Source organism: Anguilla anguilla, chromosome 5, assembly GCF_013347855.1.
Source record: "Anguilla anguilla isolate fAngAng1 chromosome 5, fAngAng1.pri, whole genome shotgun sequence".
Taxonomy (NCBI): Eukaryota; Metazoa; Chordata; class Actinopteri; order Anguilliformes; family Anguillidae; genus Anguilla; species Anguilla anguilla.
In genome coordinates this window covers 50,785,437-50,800,826 of record NC_049205.1, presented here as the reverse complement: position 1 = coordinate 50,800,826, position 15,390 = coordinate 50,785,437, and the positions used below count along the sequence as shown (strand labels likewise).

The following is a 15,390-nucleotide window of genomic DNA, read 5'->3' as shown; positions in this document are numbered from 1 at the left end:
AAAAAATATATTATATATGCTTATTTTGAGAAAATAATATTTCTAGGTTGATTTGGCTGATTCGGGCCACATTAAAATGTTACATTGCATTCACAAGGGAAATAGGTTTCCCTGACTATAACTGACTAGGGCAGTTATTATTGTGTGCCCCTTATCAGACCCCTAAAGGAAAACAGTCTGTATACTGCTGACAGAGAGTCAGCAGGGTGTGATAAAGACAGTGCTCAGTTGCAAAACATCGTACTGGATCAGCATTATGTAAACCTTAGGTTCTCCGTAATACAGAGTAATAACTCTTGGTATTGTTGGAAAACCAATGTTATGGAGAGCAAGTTGGTGTCTCAGCTAGAAAGGTTAACTCGGTGTGATACACTTACAGAAGTAGCACAAGCAGGATCATTGATGTACTGTTTTCTTATGATTGTGTCTTTATTTGATAACTTGGGGTTTTTCCTTGGGCATATAAAGGGAAAAGTGCAATGGTTTGGGGAGATCTGTCAACACCGTCTCCTTCATGTCATACATGTATAGCTATTCAGCTATGCACACATTTTTCACCATTGTATGTTGCCATTATTGAACACACCGTACAATAAACTGCATTCACTTTAACCGACCATTCCTCTATGACTCTTACCACTATACACCCTAGAGTTTTAAGGTCCTAACATACACACAGAACTCAGGATATCTGCACCCCCTTGTCACTTGCCTATACACCAGTGTCATAGCAAGATACACAGCTGTATCACAACTTTGTGAACTAAACTGTGTTCTTGGCTAGAAATAGCTGTACAAAATAAGTATTGTACCTTACTGAACCTGTGTTTAGTAGTTGTCTATAACCATGAAGTGCACTTTTTGTACATCGCTTTGGGTAAAAGCGTCTGCCAAATAAATGTAATGTAATGTATCTATGCAGGCTAGCCAGAGGCACATCTATGTCTATTATGTCTATGTCTCTCCCCCCCCCCCCATCCCCCGTCAGACAATAGACAACAACAGGTACTTATACCCAGTTTCCAATGTGCTGCTGTCTACTCCGTCATGCTAATCAGCAATTGAATGACTGGCCCTTTGATACTAATTTCTCAATCAAACGCTATCTGAACTCATTTCGCACATACTGTATAATCACACGAAAGTCATTCACTGCAATCGTGTGATGAAGTTCACAAAACCTTTAGCGTGGGGATGAATAATTGTGGATGCTGTAGTTAAAAATTATAACTCCGCGAATATAACGCCAACAACATATTTTCAGGTTTTCATTGAAACTGAGACTTGGAATAAACTGAATAGAGTCGCACATGACAACTGTGTGAAATATAACCCATTTTTGTGTGTGCGGCCCCAGCAAACCACCAAAGCTGTGCGTTCTTCGTGAAATGGATAAGAGGAGAATGATGGCTCATAGGCTATTTAAATGCACCCTCCAAAGTGAGTGCTGAATGACCATAGAAATTACTTTGTACAAAAAAAGAATTACCAACTCATGCACTCAAAGTTTTTAACAAACTAGGCTATATAACAAATGAATGGTGCGTTGGCTTCTCATAGATAAGCATAGAAAGGAAAGACGGGAGCCTGCACTCTTAATGAATAGATATAGATTATGAATGTCTACGCAACAAAATAATTTTCATTTTTATTCCTATTTGGACAAAGAGACAGACATGTTTCGGCCTAAGCCTTTTCTTATTTTTCTTATTAGCCTGCCTGATAGGCACTGTTTTGGGTATCTGATGGGGTTTCTTATATTATTCCTTATTTTTGCTAGGAATTCTACAAGATTATGTAGGTTACAGTACAATAGACCCAATGTATATAAAACCCATGAAGTCAAATTATCTGCTGCTTTTAGATCCAATTAGAAATGCCTGGTAACAGCACCACCTCTTTTTTCATGTATGAGAATTTCAATCAAATTAACACCAACAACCCGGCGACTCAATATGATTACAACTGTGCTATAGGTCAGTGAAATGAACATTACTCAAGACCACTGTATGTACTCTATATATGCACTATATTCCTACTGTGAGACTATTACACACTTGATTGGTAACAGGCAATTGGTTGTTTAATTTCTTTGGAATGCAAATGTATCATTATCTGCATAATTGCTGCCTCCACTGAAAACAAAAACAGTGGCATGCACTCAGAAATGTTTTTGCCTTCTCATTTTTTTTTCTTCAGTGGCAGTTCTAGGAGAAATACTCACCTTACATTTCATCCTTTCTTTGTAATGCTGTTGCCTTGGCAACTGAACAGGCAGGCAGGCAGGGTGATGAAGCAAAGAAAATATAGATTTTTTTGTTTTTCTTCAGCCTTCATTTGACTGAAAATTTTTTGTATCCATGTATTTATATTCTAAAAAAATATAAATAGATATTTGTATTCATACGTCAACGTGAGTGGAAGACAATTGGGCATTCCATACTCCAAATTATTATTATTTAAAGAAACTAGAATTAGCAGCTGCTACTGAGAATTCTAGCTAAGTAAAGACAATCTAGTGAATGGTTTTGCTGGCTACTTTACATTACATTACAGGCTTTATGCTGCCTGCATAGCCAAGGCTGTTGTTGACCTGGTTTAAAACCTTTTTCACATCTATTTAAAACATGTTTAAATGCAACTAGAAATCATCCCATTAGATTTACAAGAATTCCCTAAAAAAATTGTGAAATCATCTGTTCATTTTTAAAAAATCCTTTTCACTGATACTGTAGCCGAGGGAAACAGTTACACGCATTTACTTTATAGCCTTTCAGTGGCTAGCTAGTGCCCCTTAATAATGAATATGAACCACTGGGTAATTTTCCATTTAATGTCCTTGCTCTTAGTTTCGGTCATTACTGTCTTCGTTTATGTTTTCTACCAAGAGTTCCACATACCCATTCTTTTGAGTTACATAGGCATAGTTTATATAAATGAGGTTATATAGTGTCAACTAACTTAACCACACAATGTCACAATGTTGCGCTGAGTAATACAAATGTCACAATTACAATGCTTGCACAAGACATAACACCAGAACCACGAAGATCTCTTTCTCTCATACACCCAAAAGAGAGCATTCCAACGAACACAGCAGCCCCTCATGGAGTGAAAAGGCCGAATATTTCAAATCCATGAGTGGCTACTTAGAACTCTCCATTTAATATTTAGCTCTGAACAAGTACTGTGAGTATCCTACATTACCATGGGCATGTGGTGGTTCATGGTTTTGGTTATACACTTTGTTGTATGTCGCTCAGGATAAGAGCATCTGCCAAATGCCTGTAATGTAATGTAATGTAATGGTGTATAGCAATATTAGGCATACCCATATGTAACTTATAGCCTACTATAGTAGGAGTGGATAAAAAGCAGTAACCTGTTTTTACAGCATCCCAGCCATAGATGTAGAGACCGACCCAAGAAAAAGGCCAGGGAGCAGCTAGGCAGCCTCAGGAGGATTGCTACTATATAAAACAGGGTTTTTATATCTGTGATCCCAGCTTTGCTTTGTGTTTTATTGGTTTTAAACATTCTTACACGTTAAAAAGTAATCAACTCAAAAGTCCACATGCAAAACATCACCTTGATGTTCCTTGTCTCCCATAGGACTTGTTTTATGGTGTTGATGATCCTCCGCTGATGCTGGAGCTCAGTTGTTTTCCACCCTCCTGGGTGACTGTAGGGGATGCCCTCAGCAGTCAGGGAGGACCTTGGCAGCAATCTGTTCTGGGGGACAGGAGGGACTATAAGGCTCCAGAACCTGCCTGGCCACAGTGCACTCCAAGAAGAGATGGTGTTCATGCTCTGTGTCAGTGCATCCGTGGGGACAGCACTCAGTCATAGTTTGACTCACCATGACTTTACTGACTAGGCTTACTGCATGAACTAGACTTGATGTTCATGGCTTTTGTAGCGATTGATCTGCCATAATGGGTACAAGATGGAGACTACATAAGTACGAGTTAACAAGAAACTATTTATTACAATGAAACACATCACTCAAACATCCAACATGCCAAACATGAGATGTGAAGTGCAATGCAAATGGAGTATGAATGACTGCTTGTATGTGCACCATGAGATCAGTAAGCGAGTGTTACATGGACATAAAGAAAACCAATGACAAAAAAAGGCAGACACCTGTGCACAACCACAGCTGCCCGGTTGTGTGGGGGAGAGGGGATAAAAATGAGAGCTGCCATGGAGCGGCAAACAGTCTCCCGAATAGAGGCAGGACAGGTGGAGCGATAAGGTGTCTACCGCTACTGCTCGACGCGCCTGTAAATTACAAGGAAACATTGCAGCCGGCGGGGGAAGGGAGGGGCACAGAAGACAGGGTCATCACACCACGGATAACTGTTTAGTGCTTAGTGGGAATTGCACTTTAACGGGCCTGTGTTCTGTAGTTGTCCCAATGTCCTTCGGTATGCGTCTATTGTACATAGCTTTGGATAAAACCGTCTGCCAAACAAAATGTTATGTAATGATATATACCCGGCCAATGTGCAGCAACACAACACAGAAATTCACACACCGAGCACACCGGCTGCTCAGGCTCAGGCCTGCACTTATCAGCTGAGCCTTCCTGGTTGTATCCTGCCACATGATGGATTGTTTACACAGGTATACTTTAAGATAGCAGTTTGCTTGTCACTAAGAGGAAAAGGCTGATTGGCCATTATACGGTCAAACTTAGAAAGTCTGTGAATGCAACATCTTTACCAGGAGCATTACCAAGCACTACCGCTTTCCTTGCCGTGTCCAACAGCCAGTTGCATACTGTGTTATGATAGTGTTATGATAAACAGTAGCAGTTACACCGTAAAAACCCAATGCGAGGCAAACTTTTGCAATGTAGATATGTTGCTTTATTGACAATGCAGAATTTTTTAACATACTGTAGTTCTGATGTGTAACAACATATTATCTTTTTATTTATGGCATGCACTGAGAGGTTTTAAAGAATGTTTTGATAAAGTAAGCTTACATATATATATATATATATATATATATATAATTTTTTTTTTTTTTTAATTGCAATGAGCGTAAGCGTTATATTTCCTTTCCAAACAACAAACAAAAAAAAAAAGGAAGGAAATCTTCATTTGTGAGACGTTTGTGAGATACCAGTCTTGAATTACCCGGTTCTTCCTGTTTTCATGCAGAAAAAAAGATTACAGAAACAAATGATTAATAGTGTGAATGTGAAATATGTGTCTAAAACAATGGGCCACATGCACAACACGTGTACGATCACATTTGTTTGTAAACTCAAAGAACATTTCGGCATTCATAATTTTTTTCTTATCTGTATTTGTATATGGCTGTTCCTGCATGTTAATCACATGAATAGGATTGCGCGTGAAATTTAGAAACCGCATTCATCATCTCATACACCTGGGATACTGTATGTGCAAAAACAAAGGTCTGCAGGTGTGTCATTAGTCCCATATTGGTTTTTCATAGGAACATTTTAAACATAAGTAAGAATAATATAATAATGAGTTTTGTGAATGAGGCCCAATGTGACAATAGACATATTCACCATAATCTAAAAATATATTCATGCGCCTACTCTGAAGAAGCATGGATTTCCTTTACCTATTCCCAAGTTCACTTATCAAGAAGGCAACAACATAAATTTGAATTAAGATTTTTATAAATAAGACAGTAACCCATTTGAATATAAGGTGCAATTCAAGCATAAGTGCATATACTATACCTACACGTCAATATGTGAAATACTACATGCCCTTTCTGTAATTTGGAAATGTAAATGAATTCAGCCATTGTGGCCAGGTGATGTCACAATGCTTTCCATCTCAGCTTGTTAAGGATATTATGGAAATGTATTATCCATGAGCATATTAATCCAGAGTTGTGCGATCTTACCCAAAAAGGACCAGTGCGGGTGAAGGTTTTTGCTTTAGCCCAGCACTATGACAGCTATTTCAACTGATTAACTAATCGTGGTCTTCAGTCAAGAAATAGATAAGTAAAGACAGGTGTCTCAGTGTTGAGCTGAAACTAAATCCTGCATCCACGTTGGCACTTAACAACTTACTGACAGAACTCATATGTTGTGCATGCAAAAATGGTCTGTCATACAAAAATGTTAAAGCTACCTAGAAACCATTGTTTTGTGGTTTTCATATATAAATGTATGCAGTTTTGTTTCATGAGTAATATTACAATATACAGAGCCCTCCAACATGTTTGGGGCATAGACATTTTTGTTCTTAATTTGTCACTGCACTACACAATCTTTCATATGTGGTTAAAGTGAAGATTCTCAGCTGTTATAAAGGTGATTTTTATACATTTTGGTTTCACCATAAAGAAATTACAACCCCCCCCCCACCCCCCCCCACTACAAATATAATTGTGGAGTACAGAGGCAGATTCGGACAAAAAAAAATATTTGTCCCAAACATTATGGAGGGCACTGTATATTGCTTGAATATCACTCAGTACTTACTCACTGAAAACAGCATAAAGCATAAAATGTTATGTCTGCTTATGTAAAGGACAAAGTCCTCTCTGCTATGAAGGAGTTTGGACCTTAGGGTCATTTACACACACACGCACAAGAATTTATTGCTATACTTGTGAGGACTTTGCATTGACTACATTAATTCTGTAACCTCTAACCCTAACCGTAACCACTACATGCCTAACCTTAACCTAATTGTAACCCTAACCCTAACCCTAAGTCCTAACCCTAAAACAGCCTCTTGAACTTGTGGGGACCAGCAAAAGGTCCCCACCTTGTGTAATTTTCCTCATCTTTCTATCCTTGCGGGGACATTTGGTTCTCACAAAGATAGTAATACATGCCCACACACACACACACACAAAGCCACACAAAAAATGTTTTTAAATCTTTTTTTCTTTCTTCTGGTTTTAATTATTCTATCTGTAGCCTACTTGTAGCTCTATGGCTGCTATGATTGTATTCCATTCCCTCTGCCTCCCTCTGCTGTCTGCTTTTTGAAAGCTAAAGAAACAAAAGCAGGGGTGGAAAATCCAGCGGTCAGAAATTAAAAGCCCTGCCATGTGTTTCTTCCACCAATGAACTCAGCCAGCTGATTTCACTTACTAGTTCTACCTCCTGGCTGAAAGATTTAGCTAATTAGTAAATCCAGGTGATTGGAACAAAATACTGGGGAGGATTTTTACCTTCTGAACCTGAATTTTCCCATCTTTGTGCAAAAGCAAAATGTTTTTCTTTGATTAAGGAATCCGTTTCTCAAGTTTCCTGACAGACCTTATCTCTTTTTAGTCAAGAAAATAATGCTTACCACACTCATAGAGCCTATTAATCCTCATAACGTCATAGCGACTCATTTCTGTCGCTTTTCCAATTGCCACATTACTGTCTGGAATGGGCACAATAGTTGGCTGCCCATTTTTGGAGAAGGCGTCCCTGGAAATCATATTAAACGTGTTTAATATTTCATTATTTACTGACTGAATTAATGTGACTTTCATTTGTAAAAATAAGTTATGTGCATAGATTTTCAGACAGATGAACTCTAATCAATTGGTTAGAAAATAATATTCTTCTTAATTCAGTGACACTCCATCAGTGTTACGAAAACTGGCATCACGTTACATCATAAAATGTCTGACCTCCCATAGTGCATGACAGAGCTGTAGTCATATGGGGTCCCTAGGTTGTTGGTATGGATTTTCCTGAAATTGTACTCCTGACCTGCATGGGGAAAAAATTACAAAAAATTATTGCAGCTGTTGTCCCTATTTCTGCAAAATACTATGGTGCTGGTTTGACCTTTGTAACTACTGAGTAATGCCATGGGTGAAGACAATCTAACAATGTGGTGAATTAATATCATAAGTAGTCCCATTATAGGGCTGAGGCCCAATAAAAAACAGATGCTGCAGTGTCTCTTCTGCTTTATTTTTCTTGGATATGCAATATTTCTGTTGTGTATGGAAGGCAGCAAGTGGCACAGTGGGTAGCACTGTTGCCTCACTGTTGGTTCGAATCCCAGCTGGAGCCTTTCTGTGTGGAGTGTTGCATGTTCTTCCCAAGTTTGTGTGGGTATCTTCCCACAGTCCAAAGACTTGTAGGTTAGTTTTACTGAAGGCTATAAATTGCCCTTAAGTGTGAGTGAATGACGTGTGTGCCCTGCAGTGGACTGGCAAACTGTCCTGGGTGTATTCCTGCCTCTCGCCCAATGCCTACTGGGAAAGGCTACTGACCAGGAATAAGCAGGTATAGATGATGGGTGGATGTTGTTTTTGAAAGCAATTCAGACTCTATACAAGAGTATTGACCCTTCATTCTGGATTTTAAGCTCATTCCACACAGTTGGTTCTTAAATTCTGGGAAAATATCCAAACAATGCCTTTAGCCACAAAAAAGACCATCTGTGTTTCTGCCTACTGGACCTCTTGATTCTTTGTCCTGAATGTGGTATTATTATTGGCACTGTCCTTAGTGCCTGCTCATCCTCATGGCAAAGATTCTAATACTGAGATTCTAAAGGTTAACAACTCTTGTACTGTGTACAGCACACAATAACATACTAGCTATATGTCACCTGTTACTTTGGTATATGTTACTTGTGTGGCTGGTACAGTCCAATTAGTAATGTAGAAGCTGTAGTAAAAATTGGGCTCTATGAGTCATGCTGTCACAGTGATCATAGCACCTGGTGTTTGTCAGGACCTAAATGCTACCCCACCCAATAACAGGACTACTTTGATATTAATGCGTTGCATCAACAAATTGTCTCCATCACTGGTACAGGATTGCCACTGGTCCAGTCCAATCTATGCACTGGCTTATGTGAATCTCAATTTAACATGACTAACAGTTTGGCAGCTACAGAAAAAAAAAACCTGTTTCCTATCAGTGATTCAGGCATCCAGGCAAATGGCAAGATTCTAGCTGCCCAGAGAGGTGTAGCTTCTAGGGACATTTCAGTTAGATCTGATAGAAGGAGAAGGTTGGAGCACACACCTTGGATGATGTTCTCAAACAGGATACGAACATGCTCATCACGATCGCTGCGTGTCTGCTCGTGGTTGAATCCTAGAGCGTGCAGGAGTTCATGCTGGACAACCCCGTGATAGATGCAGCCCTGGCGATTCAGAGACACCACCTGGCCACCACCCCGTCGGCCCAAATAAGAGTAACACCTGGAATATGGTGAAATAATGACCAGTGCTTTTCATGAAAAGATGATGTACTGTATTATAATACCAGCTAGAAAATGAATAAAGTGCAGTGCAGCGAAATTTAAGGAATTTAAGGAAAAGTGTAGCTCCTTCCAAAGATTGGGATCATATTTCAAAATGAGATGTTTAATTCAGGGAGATAAATTCAGTTTGAAAAATAGTTGACACGAGTGAATTAAAACGACAAGGTCAATAATGTAGACACAAGGCAAACTATCAGAGTGATTCAGTTCATTTTGAAAAACTTCTAAAAACTTAAATAAAAGCATAGTTCCTTCCGAAGATCGGTACAATCCTTGGGATTTTACTTTATCATTACTTCATATCTTCAAAATGAGGGGTTTAAATCTGGGGGTTCCAAATTCAGTTTGGAAAATAGTGAATTAAGAGTGAATTAAAACAAAAATATCAATAATGTAGATGTGCACCCTAAAATGTGTCTGTTTGTGTTTTTGAGACAGTTGTTCATCAGAGCTGTGAATAGACAGACGCACCCTCCGCGAGACTGGATGTGCACGAAGTCTCTCTCCGTTGTGTGTGGCTTGAAACGGACGCAGGTGTAGGATGGAAAGGAGTGCAGCCCACGCTCAATGATGTATCTTTCCCGCGATGCTGTTGTAATGCAATTTGAGAACACTTCACTAGCCCTAGCCGATCTACATGAACATTATATTATAAGACAGAATATGGCAGAATAAAGTAAGCCTGTAATACAATACACTGTCATTACAAAAACTGCTGTCTTCAGAAAGAATCAGTCCAGTTAATTTATGTGTTGAGCAACGTTACTTCTGAAGAGCTGACTTACAATACTGATTGGCGATTACATAGGGCACATAAACAGTCCCGTCTGAAGATTTTTCCCACTTGCATCCACGAGATGTGCAAGGGTCAGCATTCCCAAGATCAGCAGGAACAGCGATGTCCCCAATGACAGTTGGCTCATCCAGTTCTTGTCCTTTGGAAAAATATTTTTGAAAATGCATATAAAGCCTCTGTGATGGGAGGTCAAAACACCACATGCAGTTGTAGTTTCTAGTTGTAGTTTCTAGCTCATACTCTTAATTCATTGGCCACACGTGGACAGTACATTGACAACACACACCTTCTCAAAAATAAAATGCAATTCAATTTATTTGTCAGGCAACCTCCACATGTCCATGTCAACATTGAACCAAAGTAACAAACTCAAAGAAATATCTAAGTAATATATGACAATGTCATTTTACATTATTAAGTGGTATTTACCATTGCCTGATTTTAAACAAAATGCATAGAAGACCAATTAGACCCTCATTAAGCCCCCCCCAATTAGATCCTCTCATCTGTCTCCAGAAAATGTGTCAATTTTGCATCTCTTTGCAATAATAATTGTTCTTTATTACCACCCCTCTTTAGACTTTGCACTGCCCCAAAGCCCTGAAATGTCAGAGTGCATGACCCATTGCATTGACATATCTAGCAACCAGTGGATTTTTGTATTTGGATTTTTGCACAGGAGGTGTCTAGTCACAGCTATGCTTTAAATGTACCTTTTTATTTAGCCTGAAATTTTGTTCTGATTTTATATAAACACCCACTTACCCACATACTTGTTTGCTTTCTCAATTAAAGTTGAGACATCACTTTCCTCTTCTTTCAGACTGTTGTCTGTGAAAGAATTTACAGAAAATGATCAGGTTTATTGAAAATTTTAAATCAATGAAATAAACTTCATTATGGTTCAAGTTAATAATAATTCAATAGTTAAAGATAATCAAAATGATAGTGAATTAATGATAATGATATATTTCCCAATGCATAGAAGAGCCTAGGAATATAGCCACATGGTAATTTAATTCTGCACTGTAACAATGTGTTTTATTCTTGTCATCACTGTAATGTTTTGCTTTGATTGCATTTCCAATGTTTTTACCCTGTGAACTCCTACAACTGCCTTACCAAGTCAATCTCCAAAAAAAGACCTCAATCTCAATGAGACTTCCTGGTTCAAAAATAAGGAACCTACCATAGACTGGGTCCCCCTCCTCTTCAGCAGAGATGTCAGATGAACCCTGCTATATGAATAAAAATTAAAATGTTTCGGGGGCACGCAGTTGTACAGTGTTCAGTCAGATTCATTGCAGATCAGAGTTATAAACTATATATAAATTGTACATTTTGGATTTGCATGTGTATTATATATGCATGCTTAATTTGTTTGTAATATATTTTCAGAAATGCTCAACAAAAGTTTGTAATTCAGCATGTTGAGAACATGGACTGAAAATAACTGTACACCAGCTCAATGACATTAAGCTGAATACATTACATTACAGGCATTTAGCAGATGCTCTTATCCAGAAGGACTTACACAACTTATTTTTATATTGCATTTACATTGCATCCAAGTGAATATAAATTGAAGCAATGCAGGTTAAGGGTACAATGGCAGTATCCTCCCGGGAATCAAACCAGTTTTGTACCCATTATACTACACTGCCACCCTACATGAATCAGGTGGTTTTGTATTTGGAGTACAACAAAAATCTGCCGGCATAATGGGTGGCAGAATGTCCTGAAATATGCTTTTGATGCAAAACAGGCACATAAATACACAGAGATCAGTCACAAAAATGATTTATTTGGCTGACACTCAAGCCAATGAGAATTTATTAGACCAAAATATAAGTGATTACAAGTGACACAAGTGCAAATAAATGTTAAAAAAGGCTAAAAGACACTCTCTCTCTCATCTAAAAATCTGTAACTGTAACATACGTGAATATAATACACATTTAAATAACATTACAGATTACAAAGATTTAATTACGTAATGATGGAAAACGGAGATTCATTCTTACCTCCAAGGGATAACAGTGCACTGCACAGAGCACAATGAAGGCAAAGGTGAACCAGAGGAGAGACGACATAATGAAGAAGTTGTGGGTCTGTGTAATTTGTCTCACTATTATATGAGCCCCACATTTTATACAGGTAGATTGGTCATGTGTTTTCAAAAAGTGCAGAAGTTCTACACATTGCCTAAGAGTGTGGCTAGCTTGAAAAGTTTCAACAGAAAGAGTCCAAACTGCAAAACGTTTTTTTTTTTTTAAGTTTCCTTCTTTGGATGTCGAATAAGGCAAGAAATGTCATTACAAAAAGCAGCAAACTAGACTACTTGAAATGTGCACACTGTCATTTATAGGTTTTTGAATTGTATAGTGCTGTGGAAAAGTATTTGCCCCCTTCTTTATTTCCTATTTTACTGAATATTTGTTACACTGAATGGTTTCAGACATTTGGACAAAATGTAACTGACATTAGCTTAGGCTGCAGAGGCCTGCAATACTTTCAATGTCCTTTTGGGATCTTTTGCAACTTCCTGGATGAATTGCTGTTGGATTCTTGGAGAAATTATGACAGGCGAGCCACTCCTGGGAAGATTAACCGCCTTTTCAAGTGTTCTCCATTTGAAGATAATGGTCCTCAGTGTGGTTAGGTGGGGTCTCATAAATGGCTTTGTAACCCTTTCCAGACTGATATATTTCAACAATGTACGTGATTGTGGCATAGTGTACTTGTAGAACTTAAGTAGTCTCAAACTTTGTTGAGACTACTTAAATCTGAAGGTTCAATATGAGTGAGGTTTAGATTCAACAGGGTTGGCCAGAAGCAAGTGTTCAATAAGCTGAATTTAATGATCAATAAAATTAGGTTAATTCATTTATTGTGTAACTAAAGGGGAAATTACATGTCACATGGGGATTATGGGTGCTTTTTTCATTAAATAAATGAAATAAATAATGCACTTTCTATGTACTCAGGTACCCTTTATCTAATATTATATTTTGTCTAAAGATCTGAAACCATTCAGTGGGACAATTATGCAATAATAGAGGAAGTCAGGACGGGGGTGAATCAGGACAGGGTGGTGGGGGTGGGGGTCCTAATTTATTGTGGTTTGGGTTGTGGAGGTTGCAAAAAGGGTGTGCTGACTACAGGTAGCTGAGGCAGAACATTCAGCTGGACGTTTTTTTATATAAAAGTGAAATATAAAATAATAAAGCATAAAAACAATAATAAGACTGTAAGATCCAAAATCCAAAAGGTGTTAGAGATGGGCAACACCATACTGTGCAACACCTTACAAAATATCTTTGCCAAGTGACTGTTATTTGGTTTCTTGCAAAATAATGTTTTGTAACTCTTTTGTATTGTATTTAAAGACAGCCAAGCGATAAGATGTTAGAGGTAAATGTGCAAAACACTTATAAATGTCGGAAATAGCATATTCCAAAAAATGTAATGTTTGTGTCTCATTTATCAGAGGTTAATTTCAAAGTACTGTTGATATGTAAAAACCAGACATGAATTAATTATGCAATCAGTGTAGTTTTCTATTCAGTTGAAATACAGTTGAACAGTTGAAACTGCGAGAATGACATGACCTTTTATACATAGTTCCTCAATTTCAGGGCACATAAGGTAGAGAAATTGATCAAACCTTAAAATAAACTGTTTGGAAGATCACTAAGAAGAAAGAAAGCACTGGTAAGCTCAGTGATTGCAAAGGGGCTGGTTGGCCAAGGAAGACCTCTACAGATTATGACTGAAAAATTATCACCATAAGGAAGAAAAAACCCCCAACAGGTCATAAAGACTCTTCAGGAGCCTGACAGACAGGGACCCGGCAGAAATATGAGATCATAGATTTTTATGAAGTGGTAGGGCCTAATGTGAGATCTTTTCATGGGGCCAGCCCAAAATCCCTGGTGATACCCCAGTTACCTGGTATTATAACTTGGCCACTGAGTGGATGTAAGGTGAATGGTAAATGGACTGCATTTATATAGCTCTTTTATCCAAAGCACTTTACAATTGATGCCTCTCATTCACCCATTCACACACACACACTCACACACCAACGGTGAAAGGCTGCCATGCAAGGTACCAATCAGCTCGTTGGGAGCAATTAGGGGTTAGGTGTCTTGCTCAGTGACACTTCGACACGCCCAGGGCGGGGGATCGAACCGGCAACCCTCTGACTGCTAGATAACCGCTCTTACCTCCTGAGCTATGTCGCCCCATCATATCTCATGTCCATCTTGTTACATGTGCAGATTGCTTGGAAAAGCTCAGAAAATAGCAAATCGCTGTACATTGGCATGTGCTTTACGTTGCAGATGTGGTTTAGCTGGCAGGCAGCAAATAGCACAAATGGCAGACTAGTCTGACCTGAAATTTCCAATGTTTTCCAAAATTTTCAAACTTGCACAGCGCAATGCAATAATGATTGACATATCCCCAGCAGCACCTCCCCTCCCGCTTCGGGGCATGGTGGGTGATAAAATTACCAAAGGACATTGGCGCGTCAAAATCAATGATGGAAATAGCATTTCACCAGTGCGATGGCTCACAATATGCAACATGTCTCTCAGATATATTGAATAGACTGACAATAAATCTAGACTTGCATTTGAAAACTGCAACTACATTTTGCTAAATTTTGGCTGTTTCAAGACCAACATTACTATCTGCAGAAAACATACACAAAGCACAAAGCATGCAGTTTTAATACTTCAGAAACATATTCTGAGAAATAAAAGTTATTAGTAAAATTACCACTTCATGCCATACTTCATTCTAAGGAGGAAGATGATGGTCGGGAGGTCAAAGGGAAAGTGCACTAGGGATGTTTATTTCCATGAAAGATAATGTACAATTCAAGGCGACGTGAAACTGAATTCACACACTATTTTAACGGGTTACATGTTGTTTTATGGTTTGTGTAATGAAATACAAATGTAACTCTATATACATTCCACTACTATATTGCCAAGTATAACTATAGGAATATAACCATTGTTTTAATGACATTACAAAGCCCACAGTTATTCTGACTCTGAGTTTGAAACTTTGGGATTCCGTAGGCTGTTTCACCTGCTTCAGTAGCGTGTAGACAAATCATTCAGTTCATGGCAAAAAAAAAATATATAAGTAGTAGTTGTATGCATAGTTATTTATAAAGGTATTTATTTTTGTTTCATCTCATGGTTATATATAATGTAAATTGGTTTTCTTATTTTATAATTTATTGTTGTTAAATATTTATTGATTGTTTGAATTGGTTCCAGTGTATTCAAAATAAAAGAAAACTGTTTTGTTTAACCATTTCAGTTCTCAGAGCATATTTCC

General features: G+C 38.2%; 1 protein-coding gene across 2 annotated transcripts; it reads right to left on the bottom strand.

The window, feature by feature from the left end:
- Window positions 1-5,023: 5,023 nt before the first annotated feature.
- On the bottom strand, window positions 5,024-12,170 carry LOC118228266 (high choriolytic enzyme 1-like). 2 transcript variants are annotated; one of them, XM_035419653.1, is made up of 9 exons: window positions 12,057-12,170; window positions 11,222-11,270; window positions 10,798-10,863; window positions 10,022-10,171; window positions 9,708-9,825; window positions 8,996-9,174; window positions 7,639-7,720; window positions 7,308-7,432; window positions 5,024-5,157 (listed from the first exon to the last, which is right to left on the bottom strand). In XM_035419653.1, exons 1-9 carry the CDS (start codon window positions 12,123-12,125, stop codon window positions 5,144-5,146), a joined length of 852 nt encoding a protein of 283 aa, XP_035275544.1. In that variant the 5' UTR covers window positions 12,126-12,170; the 3' UTR covers window positions 5,024-5,143. The 2 variants fall into 2 exon arrangements, with proteins under 2 accessions (XP_035275544.1, XP_035275545.1); XM_035419654.1 differs by having other exon boundaries at window positions 11,222-11,267; window positions 12,057-12,162.
- Between the last annotated feature and the right edge of the window lie 3,220 nt (window positions 12,171-15,390).